This window comes from Gasterosteus aculeatus, chromosome 1 (assembly GCF_964276395.1).
Source record: "Gasterosteus aculeatus chromosome 1, fGasAcu3.hap1.1, whole genome shotgun sequence".
Lineage (NCBI taxonomy): Eukaryota > Metazoa > Chordata > Actinopteri > Perciformes > Gasterosteidae > Gasterosteus > Gasterosteus aculeatus.
In genome coordinates, this window is record NC_135688.1 from 26,714,610 (window position 1) to 26,739,628 (window position 25,019).

The window sequence follows — 25,019 nt, forward strand, 5'->3', positions numbered from 1 at the left end:
TTTTTCTAAACATTTTTTATAATTTATCTCGAGGCTTCAAAATGGGAGAAGGGACGGAAGCCCTCGTGTCCACACAAGCCGCGTCGCTTCCTCTGGATGTCGTGTCTGTCTGTCTCAATTACCAGAAGAAACAAAAGCAGCAGATTTCAGATTTGAGCCCATTTGCCAGCCGGTCCAGATCCAGAGAACACCAGCTTGAACTTCATGAACCTTCATGAAAGACCCCGCGGCAAGCGTGGTGTAGCCACCACCTGAAACCCCACCAAACCCCCGCCAAGTGGGGCGGAGAGGCGGCGACGACGACGTGAGGAATGTGGCAGCGTCGGCGCGCCGAGGACTGGGGGCGCTGCGATAAGGAACCGCGCACAATGGGCCTGCTCGGGCGCCGCCGGCGGTCGTCCGTCATGTTCGGAGATGGGAGTTCCCCGCCGAGCGCGTGCGGAAAATAGAAGGAGTGGAGCTGCAGGCGTGCTCGAGGAGCAAATCTCCTTGGAAACCGGCATGTTCCCGAAGAGCGCCGGTCGATGGCCTGAGCGTGTTGGAGGAACGCGGCGAGGGACAGCGCCAGGTTCTAACCCAGCGGCAACGGTCGGCGCTTGGTAGTTTTCCTTGCTAATTGCCGCCTCCCCAAGAGAGGGAACAAAAAAAATGTAAAATCACCAGTGCTGCATGGCCATGATCTCATCTCCCCTGTGAGACGGAAAGACCCATCCGAAATGTCACCGAGCGGGCGATAAAAGGCCGCCGCTGGCACATTTACATAAGCAAATGTCAATATTTTTTGGGGGGGATAATGCGGCGGGATTAGAAAGGGGGAAACAACAACCCGATCAGTGAGATCAACGCGCGCTCTTTTGAGTGAAGACGTTGATGTTGTGCAATTCCTTCAAGTCAACCTCAAACCGAAAACATGGCGCTCGCCGGCTGCGTCGAGTCCAACAGGAGATGACATTCGCAGCCACCCGGCAGGACGTCCCTCGACGGGCGATGACGCTGTCCGAGTGCCGTTCAGGGCGCTATTGACGTCGACATCGACAGCTCGCCAGCCGCCCGGTTCGTTTATTTTACCTTTCATTAACCAGACCGCCACGAGGCCCGAGTGGAAATACGAATCCGACGTGTTCCTGCTGCTGATTGGACGGGCCTTTGGTTTGTTTGGAACTCGGCTGCGGTTATCCGGGCAACGGAGAACTCGATCGCACCCAATGGAGCGGGAACGCAGCGGAATTACTCGTTTTTTTTCCTTTTTACGGAAATGGCTTTCGCAGGACTTGATAACGGGACGAGTCAGCGGTTTGGGGAAATGGAGCCGCGAGAGGATTCCCGCCACGGCCGCACGCCTCCGTATGCCTGCGTCTAATGAGCCTCGGCTCACGTGTGCGTGTGCAGAGAGAGGTGACCGCTCCGATCAGGCCTTCCTATCCACTCAAATCCCTCCCCTTATGCATCCTTGAGCACTGCTGATCCTTACAGATAATTAGAAAGACCCCGGGGGGGTGGTGGGGGGGCTTATCCCACCGCCGACCGCTCTCCTCGTCACCTCACGCTATTCGTCCTCGGTCTCCACCCGCCACGCATCCTCGTTTTTGTTGCATCAGCAGGGACAGGTGCACACTCTGTGTGTGTGTGTGCGTGTGCGGGGGGGAGGGGGGTGGGGGGGGCTCACTGTTTTTCTTCTTCTTTTTTTCAGGAAGTAGAATAGCATTATGCGTTGCACTGTTTGCCAATCACGGCGTGATGTGCTTTCCCAAAAAGCTCTGACATGCAAAGAATTGTGGGGCTGCATTATTAATGGAGCCCCTGGGAAGTGAAGTGCTGAACATGGATCACTCCCATCGAGCCTGCTGACTATTAAATTCACTATAACTTACTAAGTTAATGTGTTTTAGAAGAAAATACAGACCAGAATAAAAGAAAGCAATGTATAGCGTAGCACTGAACATATCAGTCATTCACTCTGTACATACAGTCTATATAAATATATATATGTGAACTGTTGACACGCTAACTCTGTTTCATCCTCATCCTGTTCGTGATGTTGGCTCCCATATTGTTGGTGACATGTTAGTATTAGTGATTTCTACCAAAATGATAATGTAATGTTATTGGCCACTGCAGCTTTAAGCAACAGAAAAAGCAATTAGGAAGTGCTTGAGTTGCGATTGTTGTGCCAAATTACTCATCAACTTTGAAAGGTTACGTTCTCGGCAAACAACAATAATGGGTCACCTTTCAACACTGAAAGCAGTTGCCACCAGTATTACCATATTATTGTGCTGTGTTCATGGCTGCAACAAAACAAGGTTCATACGAAATTAACTTAAACCTTAAAGATTTGATAAATTAAAGTGAATTAAACCTCAAAAAGTGCCACACGCGTCAATCCACTTCTAACCGTCCGTCCATTGAAACGTTGGTTCCGACGCGCTCAACCTGCCGGAATAAATCCCCGCTGAGGTGAAAAATGGGCTCCGCCTCCCGGCGGCGCTGACAGGGCTCATGTCACTTCGCCTAATCGCCTCTCAGCCGAACGCCACCGCGTAGCTAATTGCTCCTGGTGTTCAGCGCGTCGGGCATCACTTCCATCGCCTCTATGGTGGCTGCATCTTCATGTGAGAGAGAACCTCTCAGGATGTGTGAGGACAACCCGCACAAGACACAGACGTGGGCCGATGTGTTGGAGGGAGGAGGCAAAGGGGGGAGTGTTGCTCAACACTCTTCATGCAACTTGACGCAGACAAACGTGACGTAAAATCAGGAGCAGCTTCCACAGCGTCAACGTCCAAATGAAGACACACGAGAGCAGTACGAGGCGAATAGATTCCGTCCACCATCGAGGGGGGGGGGGGTGTAGGACCGGTGCAGGGCGACGGGGGGGGTTGATAAGGCCCGTCTAATCATCAGCACAGAGCAGCGTTCAGGGGGGGGGGGGAACCACCGCGGGACGCAAAGCTGGTCTCGCATGAATCCGCCACACAATCTGCTGTGCGGCCACAGGAGGACATTATTAACCCACGGGCGCACACATGTGACTAAGCGCTGGGAAGGGAGATGTACTGTGCTGATTTGCCCCTCCCCCTTAAAAAAGAGGAAAGTGTGGGTATCACTGGAAGCATCCACCATCCATTTAAAGTACCAGTATGACGCTCACCTTGGAGAATGTTTTGGAGGTCGTTGTTCAGCGGCAACATTAGCGCCCAAGCTGTGAAATCTGTAAGATGTGGCCTAGATATATACGAGCCCCCCCCGTCCCCCTCCCTCCCCGCCGCAACAAAAAACAACAACAATCAAGACCCTCATCCAGCGCAGGCGTCACTGCCAGAGCCAATCATTTCACCAGCAGGACAGCGACTTGCCAAATCTATTTTACTTTTATTATACCGAGCCGGAGGAGAGAGGCTGTGAGAGGAAGACAGAGAGGGGAGAAGAGAGGGGAGCCAAATTAAAAGACTCCCGTAGCCCTGCACACACTCGCTTACAATCCCATATTTAATTCAGTGATTGATTTGTTCATTAAAATACATTCCAAACCTAATTATTCCATTAATAATCCAAAACCCAATGAAAAAAAATTACACTCTGTATATGCGTGTGTGAGAAGGAGAGTGAGAAGGAGAGAGAGAATCTGGGACTGATAAAGAGGAGACAAGAGGGAGACGCAGGAAGAGACGGAGAGCAAGGTCAGAAATCACTCGTTCTCTTCAGCTACACAAACATTTGCGCGCAGACGAACATGCACGGGAAGAAAAGGTCACTTAAGGATCTGTGGCCTGGGGAGGGAAGTACGGAAAGGAGAGGTAGAGGGCCAACTTTGACCTTTGACAAACATGAGCGAGCACACGGCCACCATGGAAACGGCGCCACTCGAGCAGATTTGTGAAAGGAAAGGATATGACGGTGGGTAAAGTGTACAGAAGAGGAGAAAGGGATAATAGGAAAGGATATGTAAGGAGAGGAAAGAAAGAAAAGCCCAAAAGAGATAAAGAGGAAAGGACACACAACCCACCAGAAAGGAAGTCTAGGAAAGGAACAGAAAAGAAGGATGGGAGGGAAGAAAAAAAGGGAAAGGAAAGATCGAGACTAATAAATTACAGGCCATTCGCACGGATCCAAAGAGACCTCTGTGTGTGTCCCGCATAATGTGAATGTGTGTGCCGTGATGCGAGCGTCACTCATTGTGTGTGGCGGTGGAGGGGGGGGGACAGCCCTGAGTGTGGCTGGAGATTAATGGGGGCCATTATCTCAATGCCCAAAACACTCAGTGATGAAGAGTCACTGCCTGGCGACGGGCCTTGGCCAATCCATTTGCGGCGCAGCGGTCACCTGCCCGGGTCAGAGCCCACATACGGCCGCTGTTTGTGCTGCTGTGGCGGAGGGGGGGAGGGGTCAGGGCGGTGTGTGTGTGGGGGGTCAGGTGGGGTAAGGCTGCGTAGGAAAACAATGTTTTTCTCCACACGGTTCCTATCGTATCGTGGCTTTATTTTTAGCATCTTTTTGCCCCCCCCCCCAACAAGTACACTTCATTTCATCAGTTCTGCATTTCAGGTTCCTTTTTTTTGTCGAACACTTTCTTTTTTTTGTCCCTGCTGTGCTTCCATTTGATCTTCCAGTGCTTTTTGTTCATAATCTAAAATATTTAATGAAAATCGAAGCAACCTAATCAAGTACAGTATACTGCTGAAACTTTTCTGGAGTAGTAGATGTTCTGTTATTGGTTAATTGTGGCATTAATCCTTACCCTCAAAGGAATAGTTGGGCAATTTGGGAAATATATACTCAAATGAGAGTGTTGTGTTCAACATGAAGCTGGAGCTGAAAACCAGTTAGTCTATATTTCCAATACTTAATTAGATACCTCCTCATGCTCTCCGCTAACGTGACAACAGCCTTTTAAAAGCAAACCGAAGGCCAGGGGAAAATTATTTTCCCCATTGCCAGAAAACTGCGTCTCTTGGGGAGGCCGCTGTTCATCCCGGACGACGGGTCTCACATCATTACCTTGAGAGTGCAGGGATCGCGCAGAGGAGACGGATCACAGTTATTTAGTGGGCCCACGAGCCCAAACGCACTCAGGCACCTGCTCGGACACACACACACGCAAAGGCACAAAGGCGCGCACACACGAGTACGACAATGTCTTTTCCTGGCTCTGGAAAATCACTCGGGGTCATGTGACGGAGGATCCGAGAGGGTAATAAAACAGAAGGAACGAGAGCGCTCAGCTCGCCTCCCGCGAGCTTTTGGGTCAACCGGACGGACTCCACACCTGCACCCGGGAGGAGTGCAATCAGAATGTAATCAAATCCCCCCCTTCAGCAGCTTAGTTTGATTTGATTCCCAAATTCACTCAATGAAAACTAATTATCGGGCTTTGATTTCCAATCAGTCCGCCACCTTCGACCACACTGCTACTACTCGCAGCCGCGCGCTGGAATCGCTGAGCAGTCCAGAAAACGCGGCAGGGTCGAGTGTCAGGGGAGCGCGCGGGCCGAGGACAGTTGTGAATAATACTCCCTCTTGCTCTTCCTCACTTATAGAACCACTAAGAAACTGACACTTCCCCTCTGGCCGCCACAGGTGAAATCGAATCCAATTACGGCAATAAGTACCTGCCTAAGTAACCTGCACCTCGTGCTCCTGGGAATCATCCATCATGGGGAAATACAGGGTTAAGACCTCCCTCAAAAACCTCCTGCCCCGTGAAAGCACAGCTCTCATCTTACTTGGACATATTTCCTCTAACGATGACCGATATGAATCAATTCCAATAGTCCGGGTCCTTTGGAAAGAGAACATTATCTGAACAAGGGAGCAGAGGGTCACTTGTGAACATGCAATTTATGGGTGAACTGTTTTTTTCCTGGACACTATACGAGTTCGCGAGGAGCTCGTAGCAACACATTGACAAACGGTGTGACACCTGGCAGGAGTTAGGGAGGCAGAAAAAAAAAAGCGTCTTATGGACAGCTGGCATCTCAACGTGTTCCTTCTTCCCAACTAAACTTAAAAGATGCATGAATGGCAAAAAAAAAAAACTTGATTTTTGTGTATCGTTTCCTCCGTCCCGGAGACTCATTTCCACGTCACTGCAGTGTCGCCGGCCTCCGTGTCGCAGCAGATGCCCGCGCATAATGGCATGGCACCCGACTGCCATCGCGGAGTTCGAACTCTCGAGCGGCAGTAACGCTGTCGAGCAGTCTGGCCGCCTTCATCGACTTCATCGGCAAAGAAAACACGAATGTTCTTCGGTTTAAGCGAAAGCACACAAAATATTCCGCGCCTCACTGCTGTTTTCCATGAATCCGGCGTGCAGATTTGGTTTGTGTGTGTGTGTGCAGAGACGGGCTGTTTAATTCGTTTAATTTCTCGCGCCGCCACTCATTCCCCGGGAGGATAATGCGTGTTGATGCTCTTCTAAGACAGAGTTCCAAGCAAACTAGGCACGCCTGCTGCCTAACGACGTCAGGGGCCCTTCATGTCATTGTGACGGGTTGTGAGACTGATCGGCGTGTCAAGCAGTGAGGATAATTAGGATCAACAGGGGCAAACTGGAGGAGATTAATAGGAACGAGTCAACAACAATAAACTCAAAAGATGTATCGGTGAACTGCTCACAGACTTCTTTTTCAGCTTACATGTTGCACAGATCTGCATCCAATGCCAGAAAAAACCTGCATAAGTTACAAGTTGGAGCGCGCGGTAATGCGACGTGTGAGAAGACAGCGTGCGCGCCGTACCTTGGCGATCTGGACACACCAGTTGAGCAGCAGCTGCGAGCCGATGTTGTCCTTGTGCTCGTGCACGTAGTCCAGGAGGCAGCCGTGGGGCATGAGCTGGGTGACCAGCTGGATGGTGGGGCTCAGGCAGACGCCCAGCAGGCGCACCAGGTGGGGGTGCTCCACGCTGGCCATGATCAGGGCCTCCTGGGTGAGAGGGGGGGAGGGGGCAGGACAAAGAGGAACTAAGAAGGCAGTTGCAGTTTTTCGGCGCGTTAAGATTCATACATTTAGTCTGATGACTTGATCTGCATGCAAAGCATCTGTCCACAGAGTGTTCCCGCTGTGCGAGAAAATCCCCTTCAAAGCCGCACAAACGCAGCCTCATTCATGTATATTTTAGCACGCATTAGGTCGCTCGCCGCTTCACTGACACCGCCCAACGGGGGCGCCGCATGTCTGATTTCACAGGCTTTCTCCCCGGCTCGATACGGCGTGTAAACGCATTTTCCGTCTCATCTCCCTCATCCCTCCCAGCGGCAGATGGCCGAAGAGGTTTTTTCGAAAACAGTTGGGACTCAACCTTCGGGTAATTGTTATTGCCGAGCCGCGAGCAGAAGGGTCTGCGGCGGGCGATGAAGTGTTGTGATAGGCGAGGGGTTGGTACTCGTGGCCGGCGTGAATGCGGCACGATGGCGGAGCAGAAGCTGCGCCCGGAGTCGGCGCTTAAAGGAGCTCACTTCACTCTCCTGTCGCCTCTCGCGCGCTGTCGCATGTGGCCAAACACTCTTGGCAGCTCTCCGAAACACTCCACGCTCGCACACTCAAGGACACACTTGCTGCACTCCCTCTTCGCTGCGTCTGTGTGGGGCAAACCGAAGAGGAGGAGGAGCTGATAAATAGACGAGGTGCCTTTTTAAAATGAGGTGCTAAAGAGTTACCTTAGAGGGGAGAGTGGTGGCGGAGAGGGTGTGAGTAGATTCATTCTAAACAGTGGAGGGGAGGTGGAGGTGTGGGGGGGGGGGGGGGGGGGGGGGAGGCGGCAGAGAGGCTTTTGGCACCAACAGTGTCCTGATTTAAACAGAGACTAACGGCCTGAGGTAGTGCCACTTTAGAACCCCCCGGCATGCTTACCTCACCCCCTCGGGATCAAGAGAGGAAGAAGTCGGGAGGGAGGGGGAGAGCTAAGGAGGACACCTGTGTGTGTGTGTGTGTGTGTGTGTGTGTGTGTGTGCGTGTGTGTGTGTGTGTGTGTGTGTGTGTACCAGAAGGAGAAGGAGAAAGAGACGACGCATGTGTGTGTTTTGGTTTCTCTCCCTTCACTGCCAGCTGACCCGAACCCACCTGCTCACTTCCCCTCACACACACACACACACACACACACATACCAGAAAGTACGTGTACGCATCGAAACTCATTTAGTGTGTTATATCAGGATTTTGCATTTCATATGAAACAATCAACTCGCTCCTTCAGAATTCACTTTTTTTCTTGTTGATTCAAACACATCAGCATGCTGTTGCATGCGAGGGCGCCACCTCCCGCGGAGGCTTTTATTGTAAAGTGCGCGCCGTGCGGTTATCGGGGGTTTGCGTGTGTGTGTGTGTGTGTGTGTGGATTTCGGGAGTGTGTGTTTGGCGCGACGGCACTCCAGTGGCTAGTTTCCCAGCGGCGAGGCGTGAGCCTGCCTTTAGATTGCTGTTTAACAAGCCGGCAGACGGAGCATATTGGCTCTGGATGGACAGAGACCCCCCGCTGGGAGAAACAGGCGAGGAGGAGAGAGGTGGGAGTAAATGCAGGGAGAGAAAAATTGGCAGAAAGGGAAATAAAAGATGGAAGCGCAGCCATGTTGTTTCAGTAATACGACAATTCACTCTTGTTTATCGCCTATAAAAAAAAAAAGTCCAAGGTCACAGGTTCCTTTTACTGGTTTTTGTCTGACCAACGTTTTAAAAACCGTAGATTTATGTTTCGGAGGAGCATTCTGGGCCTTGCTGCTCGCGAAATGACAAGGGCAGAACAGTTCTTACAAATCAACAAATCATTTTAGTTTTACTGTCAAAGTAGAAGGGGAAGAGAAAGGAGGGAGAACGGGGCAAAAAATCAATTGTGTGCAAGAAAAAGAAGAAGAAGAGGAAAAGATGGAGCCGGAAAAAGTTGTAGGCATGAGAAGATTTAAACATCCAAAACAGTATTAAAGATGAACTTATGCAAAACCTAAAGACATAAGCGAAAAGAAGGACGGGTGAAAGAGGGAGAAAAAGGGGGGGAGGAAAGGACGGAGGAGCGAGGTGTCGAAGATAAGATGGGAAGAATTGGAACCCCCCCTTTCACTCCTGGATTCCAATGAAGCCACATCTCATAAACACGTGCTGCTTTTTAATGGAGTCTCGCTCTGTACACGGCCGGCTTTATTGCCGCCTCCGACCGAGTCGCGGCGCTCGTAACAATGGTCCCGGCGACCCCGCCGGCGCGTTAACACTCACGTCCATGAACTCCACGTTGGCTTTGGGGCCCGTGGTCTCGTTGAGGATTTTAATAGCCACGGGGATCTTCACCGTCTCACCTTCGGGGACCCAGATGCCCTGAAACACACAAGTAATCTCCATGGACGCGGCAGTTCCACTTATCCCGCTCACAATCCTTTAAATTCAAAGACAAACAACTATCCAACCCCTCCCACTTATGCCTAAATAGAAGCAATAGAAACGTCTTTTCTCCAGCGTCTTCCCATTGCCGCCGTTCGATCCGCAAGGCGACGCGCGCTCACCTTGTAGACGGTCCCGAAAGCTCCGGAGCCCAGGATCTTGACCCTCTTCAGCTCGGTCTCTTTGAGGATGCGCAGCTGGGCCTGGTTGGGGGCCGTTCCGCTGGGGGTCAAGGGCTCCACCAGCTGACCAAAACACACACAATCAAACGGTTAAAGCGCTTAATCCCCTTCCTCGCCGACAGGGACACGAGAAAGAAGAAGCACTGGAAGACTGTCCTCATTTGCTCTGAGAAACAGCGGTGCGATGGCTCATCATATAGCGCAGTAAGCAAAGTTCCCGGCGTGGGCCGCGGCGCGCCCGCCGCTGAACAAACCACAGCCTGGCTATCACACGCTACGCCAGCAGCGGCTCGCCAGCTGTGCACACACAAAACAATTTCCGATTCAAGGTCGCGGCGAGCCTCCTCCGCGCCGCCAGTAGCAGCTGACGGCGGGGCGGCGCTCCCGGCAGCTGGCCGGCCACCCAAACGCCTCGCCGCCGCGCAAAGCCTTGGCTGCTAGATATGAAAAGAGCCCCGGAGCTGGCACCTGTAACCGAGCAGTGGAGAGATCTGAGCCAGGGAGGGTTGGAAGAACACACACACGTAAACACACACACACACACACACACACAGTATATGCATGCATATTAAATACAGATCGCATGCATGTGCAATGCACACAAATATTGACAACGCATGCAAATTCAGGCTCATAAACATCAAACACTCAAGCCCGTATGAGAGCACGAGACACGGCAACCTACACACACACACACACACACACACACAGAGGAAGTCAATGCCTCCGATCAATACACGTCTTAATGAGCCAATCGGCCTATCCGTGCCTCACCCGCCGCGCGGTTTATCAGCGGCATAATCACCCGGCTCGGCCACGGCCATCAAACAACGTAATGAGACCATACATCAGTCGCTCGGGCCACACACACTTACTTAACGCAGCATAAAACCATCAGCACAATAGGCCCGGGGCGCGCCGGAAGGATGGATGGCGACGCGGCGCTCGATGGCCCGTTGTCATGCCGGCGCCCGCGGGCGCGGCGGAAGGCCGCGGAGGTGTCGCCGCGAGGGGATAAAGGGCGAAGGGAAGGGAACAAGATGACAGGAGGCGCTGTGGCAGTCGGAGAGTGACTCAGCGATGTGATGGTGAAAAGCCTCCTTAGTCATTTCGCTTGAAACAATTGGAAGAACCCCCCCCCAAAAAAAAGATGACTACACATAGGAATAATTTACACACACGGGACAATTAACATTTTGGCCAATGTGGCTAATAGAAAGTATTCTGTCTTGGTACCACTGTCTAAAAAAAGCGTGCTAAAAGCCCCGGAGAACTTCAAGTCTTGAGAAGACTCAATATTTACAGTTAGAAACAATCATGGAAAGCTCAGCACTCAAGAACTCAGCTAATCTTTTTCATGAGTACTCTCGTTTTTAATCACAATTGATTGACAGAGACAAAATCGCCAGCATCAGCTCCCCTCACGCCTGCTTTTTAAATGCAGCTGAATTCTGATTGGTGCACGGCAGTTTCCCACTGAGCTCTGCCCACTTCAAACAGTGCGACATCTCTCATAAGTTAATTGTACGTTTACTGTATAGGTAAATTATCACTATATATACATATATATACACATATATGCATGTTTGCATACATGTGCAGGGGACATGGAGGTTTGGTACGAGGGAGGAGCAGCAGCAGCAGCAGAATGAACAGATGGCGACAGGCTGTAGCTGTTATTGTTTCATTAGGACGAAGCATGACCGGTCTGATGAGGGGAGGAGACGCGCGGTCTATTAAATAAGATGCACACCGTGGCCTGCGACAATCTCTCACTCACTCACACACACACACGCACACACTCACACACACACTCACCACAACACTTTATTTACCGGCTGATGGTGCACCTTGCCTTTGCCAAATGAGCCTCGGCGGTGGCGCGGTGCGCTGGACTCAGATGCTTCATTGGACAAATGAGCGGCATGTACCGGCCTCGAGCAGGAATACATTCACAGAATTATTCCGTATCGAGTAAGTAAACAACGTCCTCAAACATAAGGTTGCACTGCGAGCCCTCGGGTGGAGGCTCTAATGTTAACATTTCTCACCTAGAACGCTACGTTTGCCGCATAGTGTAATTGAAAGCAGGTCAAACGAGGCTGATATCCGTGTCTGTTCCTATTTTTTCCTTCCTGGTAGTCATAATAATAGTCATAATAATACAGAACTTATGGAAGTGACAAAAATAGATTTGTTACTGGAAATAATACGATTTTGCTCTCTATAGTCGGAATGGCCTAATAGTGGTTAAATGCTCTCATGACATTTGGTTTTACTGTGTCATAAACTAACGGTACAGTGGAAGGCGGCTAAATGAACCGTGCGAAGGCGCGGAAGGTCACAAAACAGAACATTTGCTCCCTCATATCCCCGCAATTTCCCCATTCTCAAATTCGGGATATCTTGATGGCCCAGTAAAATATTCTCGCGGGTTCCTTTGGAAACCACAATGACACGGAGGGAGCTCATTAAGACCATTTGCACATGATAGCGCCACGGCGTGCTTATCAGTATGCGAGGGCATTCATCCTTGGTATTAGCGAGCCCATCCCAGCGGCTCTCCCCCTCCCCTATCTGCATTTAAAGAGCACTCTTTCATTGCACTTCTTGGTTTCTCAACGAGATTTCTTCTGGAAAGCCTCCTGTGCGCGACCTAGAATTCAGGACTCAAAGTTGGCAGATGCATTCAGGGGTTCTTCTTCTCTCGGAGGCCGTTTTCAACAAGTATATATAGTCATGGCGGGGCTAAATAATAGGAGTGTTAAGACCACTGACAAATTGGCTGGTGCAGACCGGATCCAGAGAGCCATGTAGAGCTCGACTGGTCCGCCACAGGCCCAGGTGGACATGAGCATTGAGAACTAGAAGGGACAGAAACGTAATCCTCGTGGCTACGATAGCGCAACGAGACGTATTCCCTCAATTCAATTTAACATGAGGCTCAGGGTGTTTGAAGAGTTCATTTCTAATGACTAGCCCCCCCTCGCCCCCCACAGCGGGGGCTGTCCAGCTCCACTCGGATGAAAGCGGAGCGCGTGAGCAGTGCGTGAGAGCTGTCCACAGCTCGCGGTGCTGAAACACTCACGCGGCCCGTGTCTGCACAAAAGCCGCTGGAAGGGGGACCTTCCCAGAGCATTAATCCCGCTCCATTGGACTGGGGTCAAAGTTCAAGGCCCGGGAGCTGCAACGGGGGGGGCGACTGCGCTGTTTGTGCTGCCTCTCCCCGCGAGCAAAGCGATTTGTGTTCTGGGGATTCTTTAAGAGGCACCACGGTGTGAGATTGGCTTTTTCTTTTTTGTTTCTCAAGGTGAGAGAGAGGGGAACAAACAACCAGACACAGTTAAAAAGATTAGAATAGCGGGAGGCGGGCTGGTAGATGGACTTGCAGAGATCAAAATGGAGAACGCTAAAAAGGAAAATAGAAGGTGGGAATGCATTAAAGGAATAAAACAGTGGGGCCTTTTGCAAGTCAACGCGGCCTTCACACGTGTCCTTGATGTGGAAATGCCGGCTGAGCTCTCACGTCACGCTTTGACGGCGTGTATGGAGGCATCACTTTGCTGTCTGACACAAGAGGTGAGCTCTCTGTTTACAAAAGCCATGGCAGATAGGTGGGGATGGTGGCGAGGGGAGGTGGGGGGGCGGATGGAACGCTGGCTAGAGATGACATGTTTCTCGTCCCTGGTGGCACCGGTTGTAACTGACAGGTAATGACACTCTCCAGGGTTGTTCTCTTCGCCATTCAGCGAACACACAGAAGGACCGAGGGGCAGGGTCATGCACGACCTGCTCCGTCTGACCTTTAGGCCGACCCGTTCCGGGCTTTACACATTTAATTGTGCATCATTACTTTTACGCCCTACGACGTCTCCTTGAGGAATGGGATAAAAATGCCTGTGACGGAGCAAAAATCAGTCCGCACAGGGAAATGCAAAACGCCCCTCCATCCGGATCCTGCACCGCCTCTTTTTCTCCGTGACAGTACATTAACAAATCTGCTCAGAGGGAGCACCCCCCCCCCCGGTCAAGAGGCTTTCGGAAAGAGGGCCGGGCTGATTAAAATGGATGTGTGCGGCCGGGACGAGGCAGAGACTGCACCGCGGCCTGACAGCTGTCTATAGCACTGCTGCCTCCACCTGTAAATTACGCCGATGCAGACTGACAGGCGGCCCGTAGACAAGGCCACTCAGTCGACCCCGCGGCGATGACATCACCGCGGGAAAGGAGCGCGTGGCCATCGGCCAGAGCAGGAAGCCACACGTGCACCTGCACTCACCTTGCGCCACAATCTGCTACTTTGTCGTTTGAAAAGCAAAGTGTGTGATGCTTCCCATAACCCCCCCCCCCCAAAAAATAGCCAGACCGACGGCTGAGTACCACAACCAAGTTTCAAGGTCTGACTGCAATGCAACCTTGAGAAAAAAGGATTTCCAAACAAAGTGGGAAGACAACCGCAGCCTGAATGTCCAATCGTCCTAAGACATTACCAAGTAATGCTGCGGTCGCAGATGTAACCCCCCCCCCCTCAGAACCCCCTCGAGCCTCTCACCTCCGTCTCCAGGAAGCGCCGCAGGGCCCTCTTCTTCTTGATGCTTTTGCGTCGGACAGAAACGGCCACGCTGAGCGCCAGGATGACGACGATGAACATGCCGCCGATAATGCCGGCCGCTATCAGTGGTGTCCTGTGGAGACGGAGAGGGGGGGGGGGGGGACCAAAAAAGTCAATGATGCTGAAATATCAGGGAACCAAAAGGAACGCTGGCGAACTCCCCGATCCGCTGGAATACCAACAAACAAGAGGCTACGAGGAAACCACAACGGTACAATTACGGTACTACAGGAGTCGCGTGGGAACTAAAGGTTGCCAGTTAAAAGCTCCAATGATGCCACTAATGCTTTTGCCATTTACGCAGCTGTTGCACTCGATTCGCTGCTTCTACCACTCTCTATTCCACCTCACCATTTCCATCCCGTTTCACCTTCTCAGCAGAATCTTCAATGCCCTTTTTTTTGGTCTTTTGGACAACACAACAGCGTGGAATTGAAGCTGCGTCTTTCTAATAAGTCCATAAGTCAAAGTCCAAAGCTCCTTTCTTGGTGAAGGCTGTCAGCGGCTAATGGGAGACTCGTGTGCCGCGGAGCTGCGGGGAAACGAGGCGCCGCGGCTTTCGCCGTATCGATTGTGATCAACCGGAAGGAGGGGGGCGGCGGGTCATGACAAAATGAGATGTACAGCCATGCGGTGAATAGTAATCCGGCAATTTGGAATGAATTAGATAGAGAGGAGGGAGAGAGACAAGGAGAGACAACAACAACAACAACAACGGGGGAGGGAAACATACAAGGAGGAATTCAAAGCTGGTTAAGACACGCGATGCCACTTTGTGAGCAAAAGGACAACTCTGGGAATGAGGACTTGTTTCCCCTGGTAGAAGCTTTTACCGGGGGAAGAATATAAAGGCTCTCGTTTCTGTGGCCTCTATATTTAATGGCTGCGCTGGTTTTTGTTCAAATCTAATGAGTTTGACACCCCGACTTTAAAGATCAATGGTTTTTCCGGGCGTATTGAGTTGTTGTTGTTGTTTTGTTGTTAGCCTATTTATTTTTCTGTGGCACCAAATACTTTCTCTAAATGGAGGCTTTGCCAAGCCCCGCCCCCCAGCTTTTGGGGGGCTCTGATTGGCCAGTGTTGGAGGGATGGAACGTTCCATTGGCAGCTCGGTTCCCGGATGTAGTCGCACAGCAACAGAAGTAACAAAAGCAACTCGTCCCTGTCCCGTCACTTTGCAACTCTCTTAGATCGAAATTCTGCATATTGAAAAATCACATTAGACGCTGGCTCTTAATATCTAATGTGACAGTCCACTGACACATTTTAAAACTTGTTAACAGCGGCACAAATTAGCCCACGAGATTCAGACCAGGAGCAAAACATTCCCGAGTCATCCATCAATTACGGGACACAAAAGTGCCTGCGCTCGTGCTAATGCGCAGCGCGAGGAAGTTTAATGAGTAGTGGCGGGATGTGACGCCGGCCGCCCGCTGCCACTTAGCAAGTGTATCTTTAGATCTCTTACCTGTCCATCATCCCCACGCAATCCTGGAGGCCCGGCCCGACGCACCTGCGGGGCACACAAACCCAGAAACATCGTCCATTAAACCGGAGACAGGTTATGATGCGAATCCCGCGTTGTCTTCCCTCCGCGCCGAGTCAGCTGTCACCGGGGGAGAGACCCGCGGAAGATTGGATCCACGAGCGCGGCCGACCACCCGTCAGCGCGGCGGGGAGGGGGCATTGTTCGTGTGCGATTCAGGCGACATTGAAAAGCCACCGAGACAATGATCGGTTTGACTATTCAAAATGAAAACCCTCTGGAGAAAGGTTAAGACAAGAAACAAGCCGGTTGTTGGTCCCTCACTTCACTTCAGAGAGCGAAACACTGAAGCAGCGGATGATTACATTCAGGTTTCTAAACAGGACCTTTCCATCAATGCAATGACAGGTTCCATTCACACTATGTTACAGCTCTTGTGTTTCCCTCTGTGACTTGTCTTTCTTCCCTTCTACCACTGAGTGAGCTCCTAGATGCGGCAACCAACGCTTCCGCAGCGGATCACACTTCATGGAAAAGGTCAAGCCAGTGACGAACCGGCACGTCGATATCCCCTCGGTTCACACTTTACCGCGACCTCCAGCCGTCTTTTATGCGCTTTGTTTTCCATTGTGAAAAATGGTAGAGTGCTCCAACTCCAAGGCGTACATCTTTTTCTTGTCTCACTCCCTAAAAAATCAAAGCAAGGGGAAAGTAGTGGCGATGAAATGTCGCTCAGGGACAAGTGGCGTTTTTAAGCATTGGGTAGGCAGGAAGTCATTAGTGCACATTGTTGGCTGTTCATTAATTCTACCTACTCGAGTGGAGGACAGCATGAAAGACAACGGAGAAAGCTTGTGTGTGTGTGTGTGTTTGCAGGCTGCACGCGCACACAAGACGCAACAAATTACTCAGCAAATTAGGAGTGCGCGCCAGCTTCCGAATTAAACCGCTGACAACTGTGGCTCCTCCGAAAGTCGGTGTCAATTAAACGGTGCACCGAACGGCTGATGAATGATAATCCGTGATGATCCGATGTTCTGTGTGCAACACCGTTTGCTTCCTGGAGAACAAAGCATTGGTCTGACAATAAACATCATTAGGTACAAGGCTCTTCTCTGATTTAATGGATGCTTTTTGGATGGTGGCATCTTTCCAGCTGCGTTTGTCACTTTATTGAACTTCAGTTAGAAGTACGCCGAATTGATCGTTATCGCATTCAACCCATCCAAGTACAGACCACATTGACTGAACTACTTGTCCCAATGCAGAGGAAGCTGAGGAACGGTTAACATAGTGCTGATTGGAAGGCAGGTTTGACGTCTGCGTCTTTTCTGTGATTCAGAAGTGAGGGTGCTGTGCAGCGGTCGGGCTGAAGGAGGCTAAGCCCTGGACGAGTCGTACAGCAGCCGGTTCCGCGGGCTGATTGAGTAACTGATTTGCACAGCACCGTCTTACTCTTCTGTGGGGGTAAAAGTTGTGTTTATCACAGCGAGGAGCTTTCTGTTCATTTCTTTTTTGGTGGAGGCAGAATAAGTCCACTTGTTTTCTTTCTTTGCCGTGCTACACGGAGAGCAGTGTCCTGCAGCTACAAACATTCTGGAATTAGGTAAATGTCGGGCTGCAGACTTGAGAACGACTTCTTAAAAATATACGCCCAATTTGAGCATTTGTGTTACCTCCAGGAGATGTTTGCATTTGTGACTCAGTGTTTGTGTTGCTCTTTGTTCCAGCCAGCATGCCATGTTCTTTTCTATAAATCCTCAGGCACCTCATGCACCTTCTCTGTCTCCTTTATCTTACATTTTCAAGCTGTAAACCCCCCCGGCTCCACATCTCCCCTCTGGCTACCGTCTCTCTGCCCCCATCCCCTCATTTATAGTCTATCTGCAATATACTCCACGTGGCCTTAAGGGTCGATGCATTCTCCTTCTGACCGCAAAGACACCAGAAGCCGTCTACAGGCGGTGGGATGAAGTCTTCCTTTCACCCCTCTCTTTCTTTGAGGGGGGGTGGGGGGGCGCCGATGTACAAGGCAGTGTTGTCTTCACGATGCTTTTAACAGCATAAACCCTCCAAAGCCGAGCAAACACTATCATTTCTACACACAGACGCGCATGTCTTCGTGTATCATCCCTGTCTTACCCCTGGGTGCAGTTGACATGGCAGGGATGACACTCGTTGTTGGCCTTGGCGTACTTGAAGATGAAGCTGTTGGCCCCCTGCAACCCATCGGGGCATTTCTCCACACAGTTGGGTCCGTCTTTGAAGTGGAGGCATTTTACACATTGGTCCGGGCCCTGAAAAGGAGAGCAGGACAAGGATGGGGGAGATAAGAGGGTGGTTTGGAGGAAGTGGGGGACAAGGGAGGAGCAAAGGAAAAAGAAGGCGCAGTAAAAAAAACATATACAATAATGTAGATGCGATGCAGAGAAATGGATCAGAGGGGAGAATAGAATAGAAATAGAATTTGCCGGAGTTCAACTCAAACCCGGGGAACCAGGCCCATTTGCTCACCTCCAACCACGGCTAATGTGGCGGGGCGGGACCCGCGCTCACCGAGTCGCGGCGCATTGAGCACGATTGCTAAGAGTCTATTCCACGGCACCCCTGTTCAAATTGGCAAAATGCACCAGGAATCAGGAAGTGTCAAAGCACAAGGCATCGAATGCAACGGAGAGGACACGTAGCGGCTGAGCTCGGCTGCACAGGGGCCATGAATAAGTAACACGAATAGTGGCGTGTGTGCATGAAAGAAGAGGAAAAACTGTGTGTGTCTGTGTGCTTCCCGCGCGGGTTTGAAGCGTCGCCTGTGTCGACTGGAGTGTGATAGCGGATGTTTGAGCGTGCAATTTTGTGTGTGTGTGTGTGTGTGCATGCAAGAGCAGTAGTTGACACCCGCTGCTGTATTCTGGGCTGCAGGGTTGTTTTTTTTGGCGCCGCGCTCCGTTGCTAATGACGACCGCGGTGACCTGATGGACAGCCTCTCACAGTTTGACACGGGGGAGACGCACGGCATCAATAAACATTATTCTCGCTTTGCATGCCTGTGTGTGCACGCGTGTGCGGCCGCATGTCTGGATGCATCGGAGCGTGTCCGCGTCTGCATGTGTATTCCTGCGCGAGCGCGCCCGCGGATGATTGACTCCGGTGTTATTTACTACTCAGCTGTGACCAGCATCTCAAAGTCAGCCGCTTCTCTGTGCATCCCTCCCTCTTCATCTCTCTCCCTCCCTTCTCCGCCTCCCACTCAAGGGACGGTCATAAAAGGTCACTCACACAATGCTGAATTCCAGAAAGTAAGTCATGCGACGCGTTTCCACACCACTTTACCACAGAATGTGGCACCGCGAATGTAATGTTGGGGTGAATAACTTTGTGGCTCACGAAACCTAAAGGATAAAGGAAGGATGAGTTCTTGAGTTATTTATTATTTTTCAGCCAATGTAACTCAAGGTGGAGTGAATCAATATTTGAGAGGGATTATTCGCTGCAGTGGTTTAATAGAAATGTGGTGCACTAGTCGGCATCCACGGCACCAGGTCAAAAATGAACCGCATGTGCCCGAATTCATCCAAATAAAAAAACTCTTTAAAGGCAGTTTTTTTTGTGTTCACGCATGTGCATCTATGACTCTAAATGGGACTTTTACAGGAAGGTGGAGGTGCTGTTTCTAATGTGTGTGTTTGCCTCCGAAAGCAGTTTATCATTCCTCTCACTAACCTGGCGTTCACCTTTGCAAACACTGCATAAAAATCAGTAGCAAATTCCCTTTGGCACAAACTTCTAGAACAGAAACATGAGCAGTGGGTTCAATCCTTCAGAAGGCATCAAGTGAAAAGAGAGCTGCGTCTCAGGGTGTGTGAAGGGGGACTCGGGTGCGTCTCACCTGGCCGAGGCATGTCATGGCGTTCCCATCCATCTTCTCACACTGGCCATCACACTCCAGGCACACGGATCCATTGTCAAATTCTCGCATGTCCCTAACAGAGATGAGGGAATGGAGAAAGAGTTGCATGTATTATAGATTTAAGAGCCGATCCACATTGAAATATTGATTGAAGCCCGCTGGGGGAAGAGTTTGATGCGGGCTGTTTGCGCACATGCGCAAGCTATGCATAACAGCCTATTCATTTTTAAACATACATGTGGAAAAGTTTCATTCACCCGGGCCCCATCTCCGCAATTCCTACTTCCCTCTGGCAGAGGGGGCGGCCTGTTTGATCAAGTTCGACGGCTTAGTGTGGTCAATGAGCCGCTTCTTGGACTGTGGTCAAACACGAGGCGAGGGGAGGGGGGGGGGAGAAGGGGGAGGAGAGCTGGTAGGAGGCAGCGAGATCAGGTGTGCGCGGTTTAGGATAAAATGGGTGGGGCACGGAGGAAGGGTGAGGAGACGCAGGCCAGCACAGAGAACAGCGAGAAAAAGAGATGTTTTGTCTTCATCCGGCGGGCCGGAGCTCCACCCAACTGTTTATTCAGCCGCCTGCAGAAGTGCAGCTAGTTCATGATGGCCTTGTTTTTGACACCTGGAGGAATCGAGGCAAACAAAATAGCGGGTCTAACACAGCAATTACACCGACAAGACCTGCACAGCGCACCGATACATCCCAATATGCCCGTGTGTGTGTGTGTGTGTGCCCGCTCGATCCATAAATTCCTCCTTTTGTTTGTGTCAGAATCAGCGCATTATCTTGGTTTTTGAAGTGCGGGCAATCGGCGGGTGGGGTGGGGGCAGAGGATGGCCGCTGTCAATAGCAACCGCCGGCGATCAAAACCACTTTTCACATCAGAGGGATCGATCGGCCGATGGGAAGGACGGATGCCCTCGGAGGAGGATTCGCCGCGTTTACAGAGGAGCTTTCTCACAGCGGTGAGGCGACGGGGCCGACTCTTTATTTGTTTGTTTTTTTGTTTTCATGGAATAAAGAATCCACGAGTTGGCGACTTTGCGTCGCGCTGAAGGAATACGAGACGACGCCTGGTCGTACCCTAAAAGTTAAAAAGGGACGAACCCGACACTGGATGACAAAAAATAGTTGCCCTTCCTGCCGAGGCTCAGCGGCGGGGCTTTTTTGCATGAAATTGTTTTCATCCAAACGTGGCGTTTGACTCACAACGAAGGTAAACTCCCACTGCTCTGTTTGCATTTCTCCCTTGTCTTTCTTCCCCTGGTTCCAAAATAAATGAGATTTCTTCCCTGGAAGCTGCGTCTGGGGGAATCCTTTAGAAAAGGGGCCTGGGTTCTTTTGTTGGCTGGAAGGGGAAAAAAAGAAGGAATACATGGAGGGGAACGTGTGAGAGACAAAGACCCCGGCAGTGGTGGGGGTCATTTCCATCCTCGTGATTGGCCCCCTTCATGGCCGTGGGTGTCGCCGAGGCCCCGTCAGGGGACGGCCCGAAGAGGGATTAGACCAGTTTTAGCAGGAATTTAGGCAGGACTGTGGCCACTATAAAGACCCCCCCCCCAACCTCCAGCAAACCAGAGCAACTTTTTTAATTAAACACTTTCAACCGCCTTCCTAATCCGCTTCCTCCCCCGTCTCCCTCCCCTGTGGACACCCCCCCGGCCGCTTTCTTTCCCCCTCTCACACTCCTTTGCTCCTCCTTTGTTTTATTCAACAGACGTATAAACTAAAGGGAATTAGTGCCTTTCCTCATTAAGAATGGAGGCTCACAGTATAATGAGGGTGAGCTGTGGAATCTTAAGGTTTAAAATCACCAACTTAGCAACATATTTAATGAGCTAACAAACACTAAACCCTGCAGGAGGGATGCTGCATGTGTACATGCAAAGGGATGGTACATGCGTACATGCAGAGGGATGGTACATGCGTACATGCAGAGGGATGGTACATGCGTACATGCAGAGGGGTGGTACATGTGTACATGCAGAGTGATGGTACATGTATACATGCAGAGTGATGGTACATGTGTACATGCAGAGTGATGGTACATGTGTACATGCAGAGTGATGGTACATGTGTACATGCAGAGGGATGGTACATGCGTACATGCAGAGGGATGGTACATGTGTACATGCAGAGTGATGGTACATGTGTACATGCAGAGGGATGGTACATGTGTACATGCAGAGTGATGGTACATGTGTACATGCAGAGTGATGGTACATGTGTACATGCAGAGTGATGGTACCACTAAATTACATTTATGCCCCACATTTCTGCACTGCGAAGCTCTGTATTGGCTTAAGACCAACAGAGCTTTAAGAAGTAGTCACAAGGGAGGGGGAGGGGGGGTCCAGGCTGGGTTTTCATCATAAGAAAGCTGTGCATGCTGCTTTGCAGGTGGGAACCTTCGTACACCGGGCGAACCGTCAGGTCTAGTATCCCCCAAACCATGGCCGCGGCGAAGGCGAGAGGCGGGCCGGCAAATGCATGATGCGTCACGGCGCCCCGACTGTATTTCCAATGCAACATTCGCGTGTGCTTGTGCGGGCCCCCCGCCACACGGCCCATCCACCCCGGCCTGCTTCAAAGCCGTTCGCTGTGAGCTGTTCTTTCGGCGGCATCTTCAGAGCCACACTCCCACAAACCGGCAGCACGTCGGCCCGACCGAGGGGTCTCTCGCTCTTACGGGCCGTCCCCTCCCCACACTTAAGTGCACTCCCTCTCCCCTTCCCCCGGGGGAGGGGGGGAGAACACAAGCCGCTTGCGTGGAAGTCCCGCTTGTCTCGTGGCACACGCTGCCAGTACGCTTTTACTTTAGAGGGACGCTTTCAAGTGACTCCTCGTTCAAGAGAAGCACAAAGCAAGCGGTTCCTTTGCCGGGTGAGTCGGCGCTGCGATTATTCACGCTGAAAACAGATCATCAGAGGACGGGGACGGACATCCGGAGGGCCTTTGTCGCAAAATGTCAGTTATTTCACGGCTCGCAGCGGTACACACTCCTGTCCGTCAGCGCCAAGGGGGCCATTCGGGATGAATTGTAATACCTCAACAATATATTCAAATGTTCCTTTATCTGTTCACAGAGTCGGATCCCTTAATGGTTCATCTCATTACATTACTTCCAATCTGCAATTAGAGCTCCTCCAGAGCTCTTGAGATTGCGTCGACTTCATTCTCATGCATCGGCGCTCTTTCAATTGATTTTATTTCCTCGGCTCGTCATCGGCGGCTGTTTGCAACAAGAATGGATGCAGCCCCCCCCCCTGAAACCAGCAGGATCGGACATGCAGGGAAACGCTCATTTCTTTATTGTCGGGTTTAAAGATTAGTGTCAGATCGCTTCGAACGCATCACAACACTGTCTGCGTTTTCCGATTTGACTTCTCACCCGTCAAAAAGGTTGCAGGACTCCACACAGGCGCGACCTCGTCTGAAGTACCGGCAGGAAAGACACTGATCGGGCCCCGGGCCCCAGCACCCGTCGTCCGAGCACATCCGATCGCACACCATCTGCTGCTGAGCTGTGTGGAGAAAGGACGTGGTTATAGCCTGCAGAGGCACGGACACACACACACACACAAACACACTTACACAGAGAAAAGCAATTCTGGAAACATGATACAGTGTTTACAATCCTCTCAATCTACAAATAATACACAGGAGCAAAGTGATATCGGTTTATTGTGTGCGGTTGCGTGTGTATTCACACCCAGGAGATAAGGGAGAGCTGCGCGCATCTGCTCATTTGTGCGTAACGCACAGCTGTGCGAGCGAGCATTGGTATTCCCCGCGCCTCAGGCCATTACAAGAACGCCCCGACTGGGACCCCACGCCCCCCCCCCCCCCCCCCCCCCAGGTCAGACCACAACAGATCGATTTCCGTTTCGTCGCGCTCGGCGCCGTCCTCCGTCCGGTGAGTGACACCCACGTCCCCGGGAGTGTTGTCCCTTTGTCAACAGGCGAGCAGTCGATTGGTAGACGGGGGGTTGCGCCTAATGAAGAGGCCTGTGTAAGGCCCTATCGATCGATGTCTAACACACACACACACACACACACACACAGCGCACTCATTAGCTGGCTAATGATATCAACCGCAGCCTGGCAGCGTGTCTTTTTTTAAACACACATCCCGGTTGCCAAAGTGCAGCTAAGGCACCAATAAATGTGCTGCATTTTGTGATAATAACACAACATAATTACACAAAACCATGGTTTCTCCTCGCATCATTCACACTCTGGCCAGCGTCCCACCATGTTCAGCTCGAGCCACGTGGAGACCATTCATCGCTCCATCAGGCGTCCACGGCCCCACATGCACCACAGTGCATTACACATTTATTGTTTGGCTCACGGGGAGCTGAATAAGGGCTTTCTTGGCCAAAGAGCGACGGACGCCTGTGACACAGTCGCCTTGGAAACAGACATGTCGGTGCGCAACGGTGGGGAGTGCGAGTTTGGAAATAATTAGAGGGCCATCGGCGAAATATGGAGAGAAGAGGAGAGCTCACCTCCATCTTTCCACCATCAACCACCGCCTTTAGATGACGAGACGCACTACTCACTGCATTCCTTCGGAGTCCGGTTGTTGCGGATCAGGACCTTCTGGCTCGGCGTCCTGAAGAGCGACGTCCAGTTGACGGTGTTGTAGAAGCACAGGCGGCTGTTGTTGAAGATGTAGACGTTTCCCGCGCTGATCTCGTCCAGCGACTGGAACTGAAGCGAGGAGATCCAGCGCTGCTTCAGGATCAACAGCGAAATGCCACTTCCACTGCGAGGGCGGCGAGAAGAGGGACAGTAGAGAGGTTAGTGGCAAACTAGGCGGAGAAGCAGACTAAAAGAGAGGATGGGCGAAGTAGAGGGGAGAACCAGAGGGTAACAAAAGAAAACAAAGGGCTCTAAATGAAGTTCCCATGGAGGTGGATCTCCTTTGACACCCCCGTAGGCGAAAAACCAGAGCTCCTTATAAAAAGGGGGGTTTTCAAATATGCGCGACGTGAACGCTTCCGAAACGCCACTGTGCATAGCAACGCGGGTCGGGCAGCTCGTTAACCCCGACGCTACGCCACCCGTAAACAGCGGAAAGAGCGAGGGGGACGCACGCAGGATAACTGCATATTAAGGCATCCCGTCATCCCGTCAATGTGATAGATGCAAAGCCGGGTTGCACTAACGTTGCACTAACGAGGGATTATTTTCTAAACCTTAATGAAATCACATTAATTAAATCGATGAGGTGACATTAACACGTACCTGTAAAGAGATCTCCCGCCAATGGTCGCCAGGCTGGAAAAAACGCCAAGATCCGTCATGTTCTCGGGCCACGACTGGATATTGAGGAAACCTGCAGAGAGGAATGGGTTTCCATTAAAAAGGGTCACCGTCAAGTCTGTCTTTTTAGAGGAGAGGTGGAAAGGAAATGTACACAAGAACCTCCAGCAAAGGAACCAAAATGGTCCCTTTGTTGCCTTTT

General features: G+C 51.3%; 1 protein-coding gene across 4 annotated transcripts in view; it reads right to left on the reverse strand.

Moving 5' to 3' along the window:
* LOC120825010 (receptor tyrosine-protein kinase erbB-4) overlaps positions 1 to 25,019 on the reverse strand; it is a 139,004-nt gene that overhangs the window by 10,826 nt on the left and 103,159 nt on the right. For 2 of the 4 annotated variants that reach the window (XM_078100196.1, XM_078100195.1), the window contains exons 11-20: positions 24,800 to 24,890; positions 24,112 to 24,317; positions 22,938 to 23,070; positions 19,531 to 19,624; positions 17,787 to 17,941; positions 15,627 to 15,671; positions 14,099 to 14,231; positions 9,487 to 9,609; positions 9,203 to 9,301; positions 6,738 to 6,920 (exon numbers count right to left, since the gene is read on the reverse strand). In XM_078100196.1, the coding sequence (XP_077956322.1) occupies positions 6,738 to 6,920; positions 9,203 to 9,301; positions 9,487 to 9,609; positions 14,099 to 14,231; positions 15,627 to 15,671; positions 17,787 to 17,941; positions 19,531 to 19,624; positions 22,938 to 23,070; positions 24,112 to 24,317; positions 24,800 to 24,890 (1,262 nt within the window). Of the gene's footprint in view, positions 1 to 6,737; positions 6,924 to 9,202; positions 9,302 to 9,486; positions 9,610 to 14,098; positions 14,232 to 15,626; positions 15,672 to 17,786; positions 17,942 to 19,530; positions 19,625 to 22,937; positions 23,071 to 24,111; positions 24,318 to 24,799; positions 24,891 to 25,019 lie in introns of all 4 variants that reach the window. The other 2 variants (XM_040186274.2, XM_078100194.1) reach the window with 1 other exon arrangement.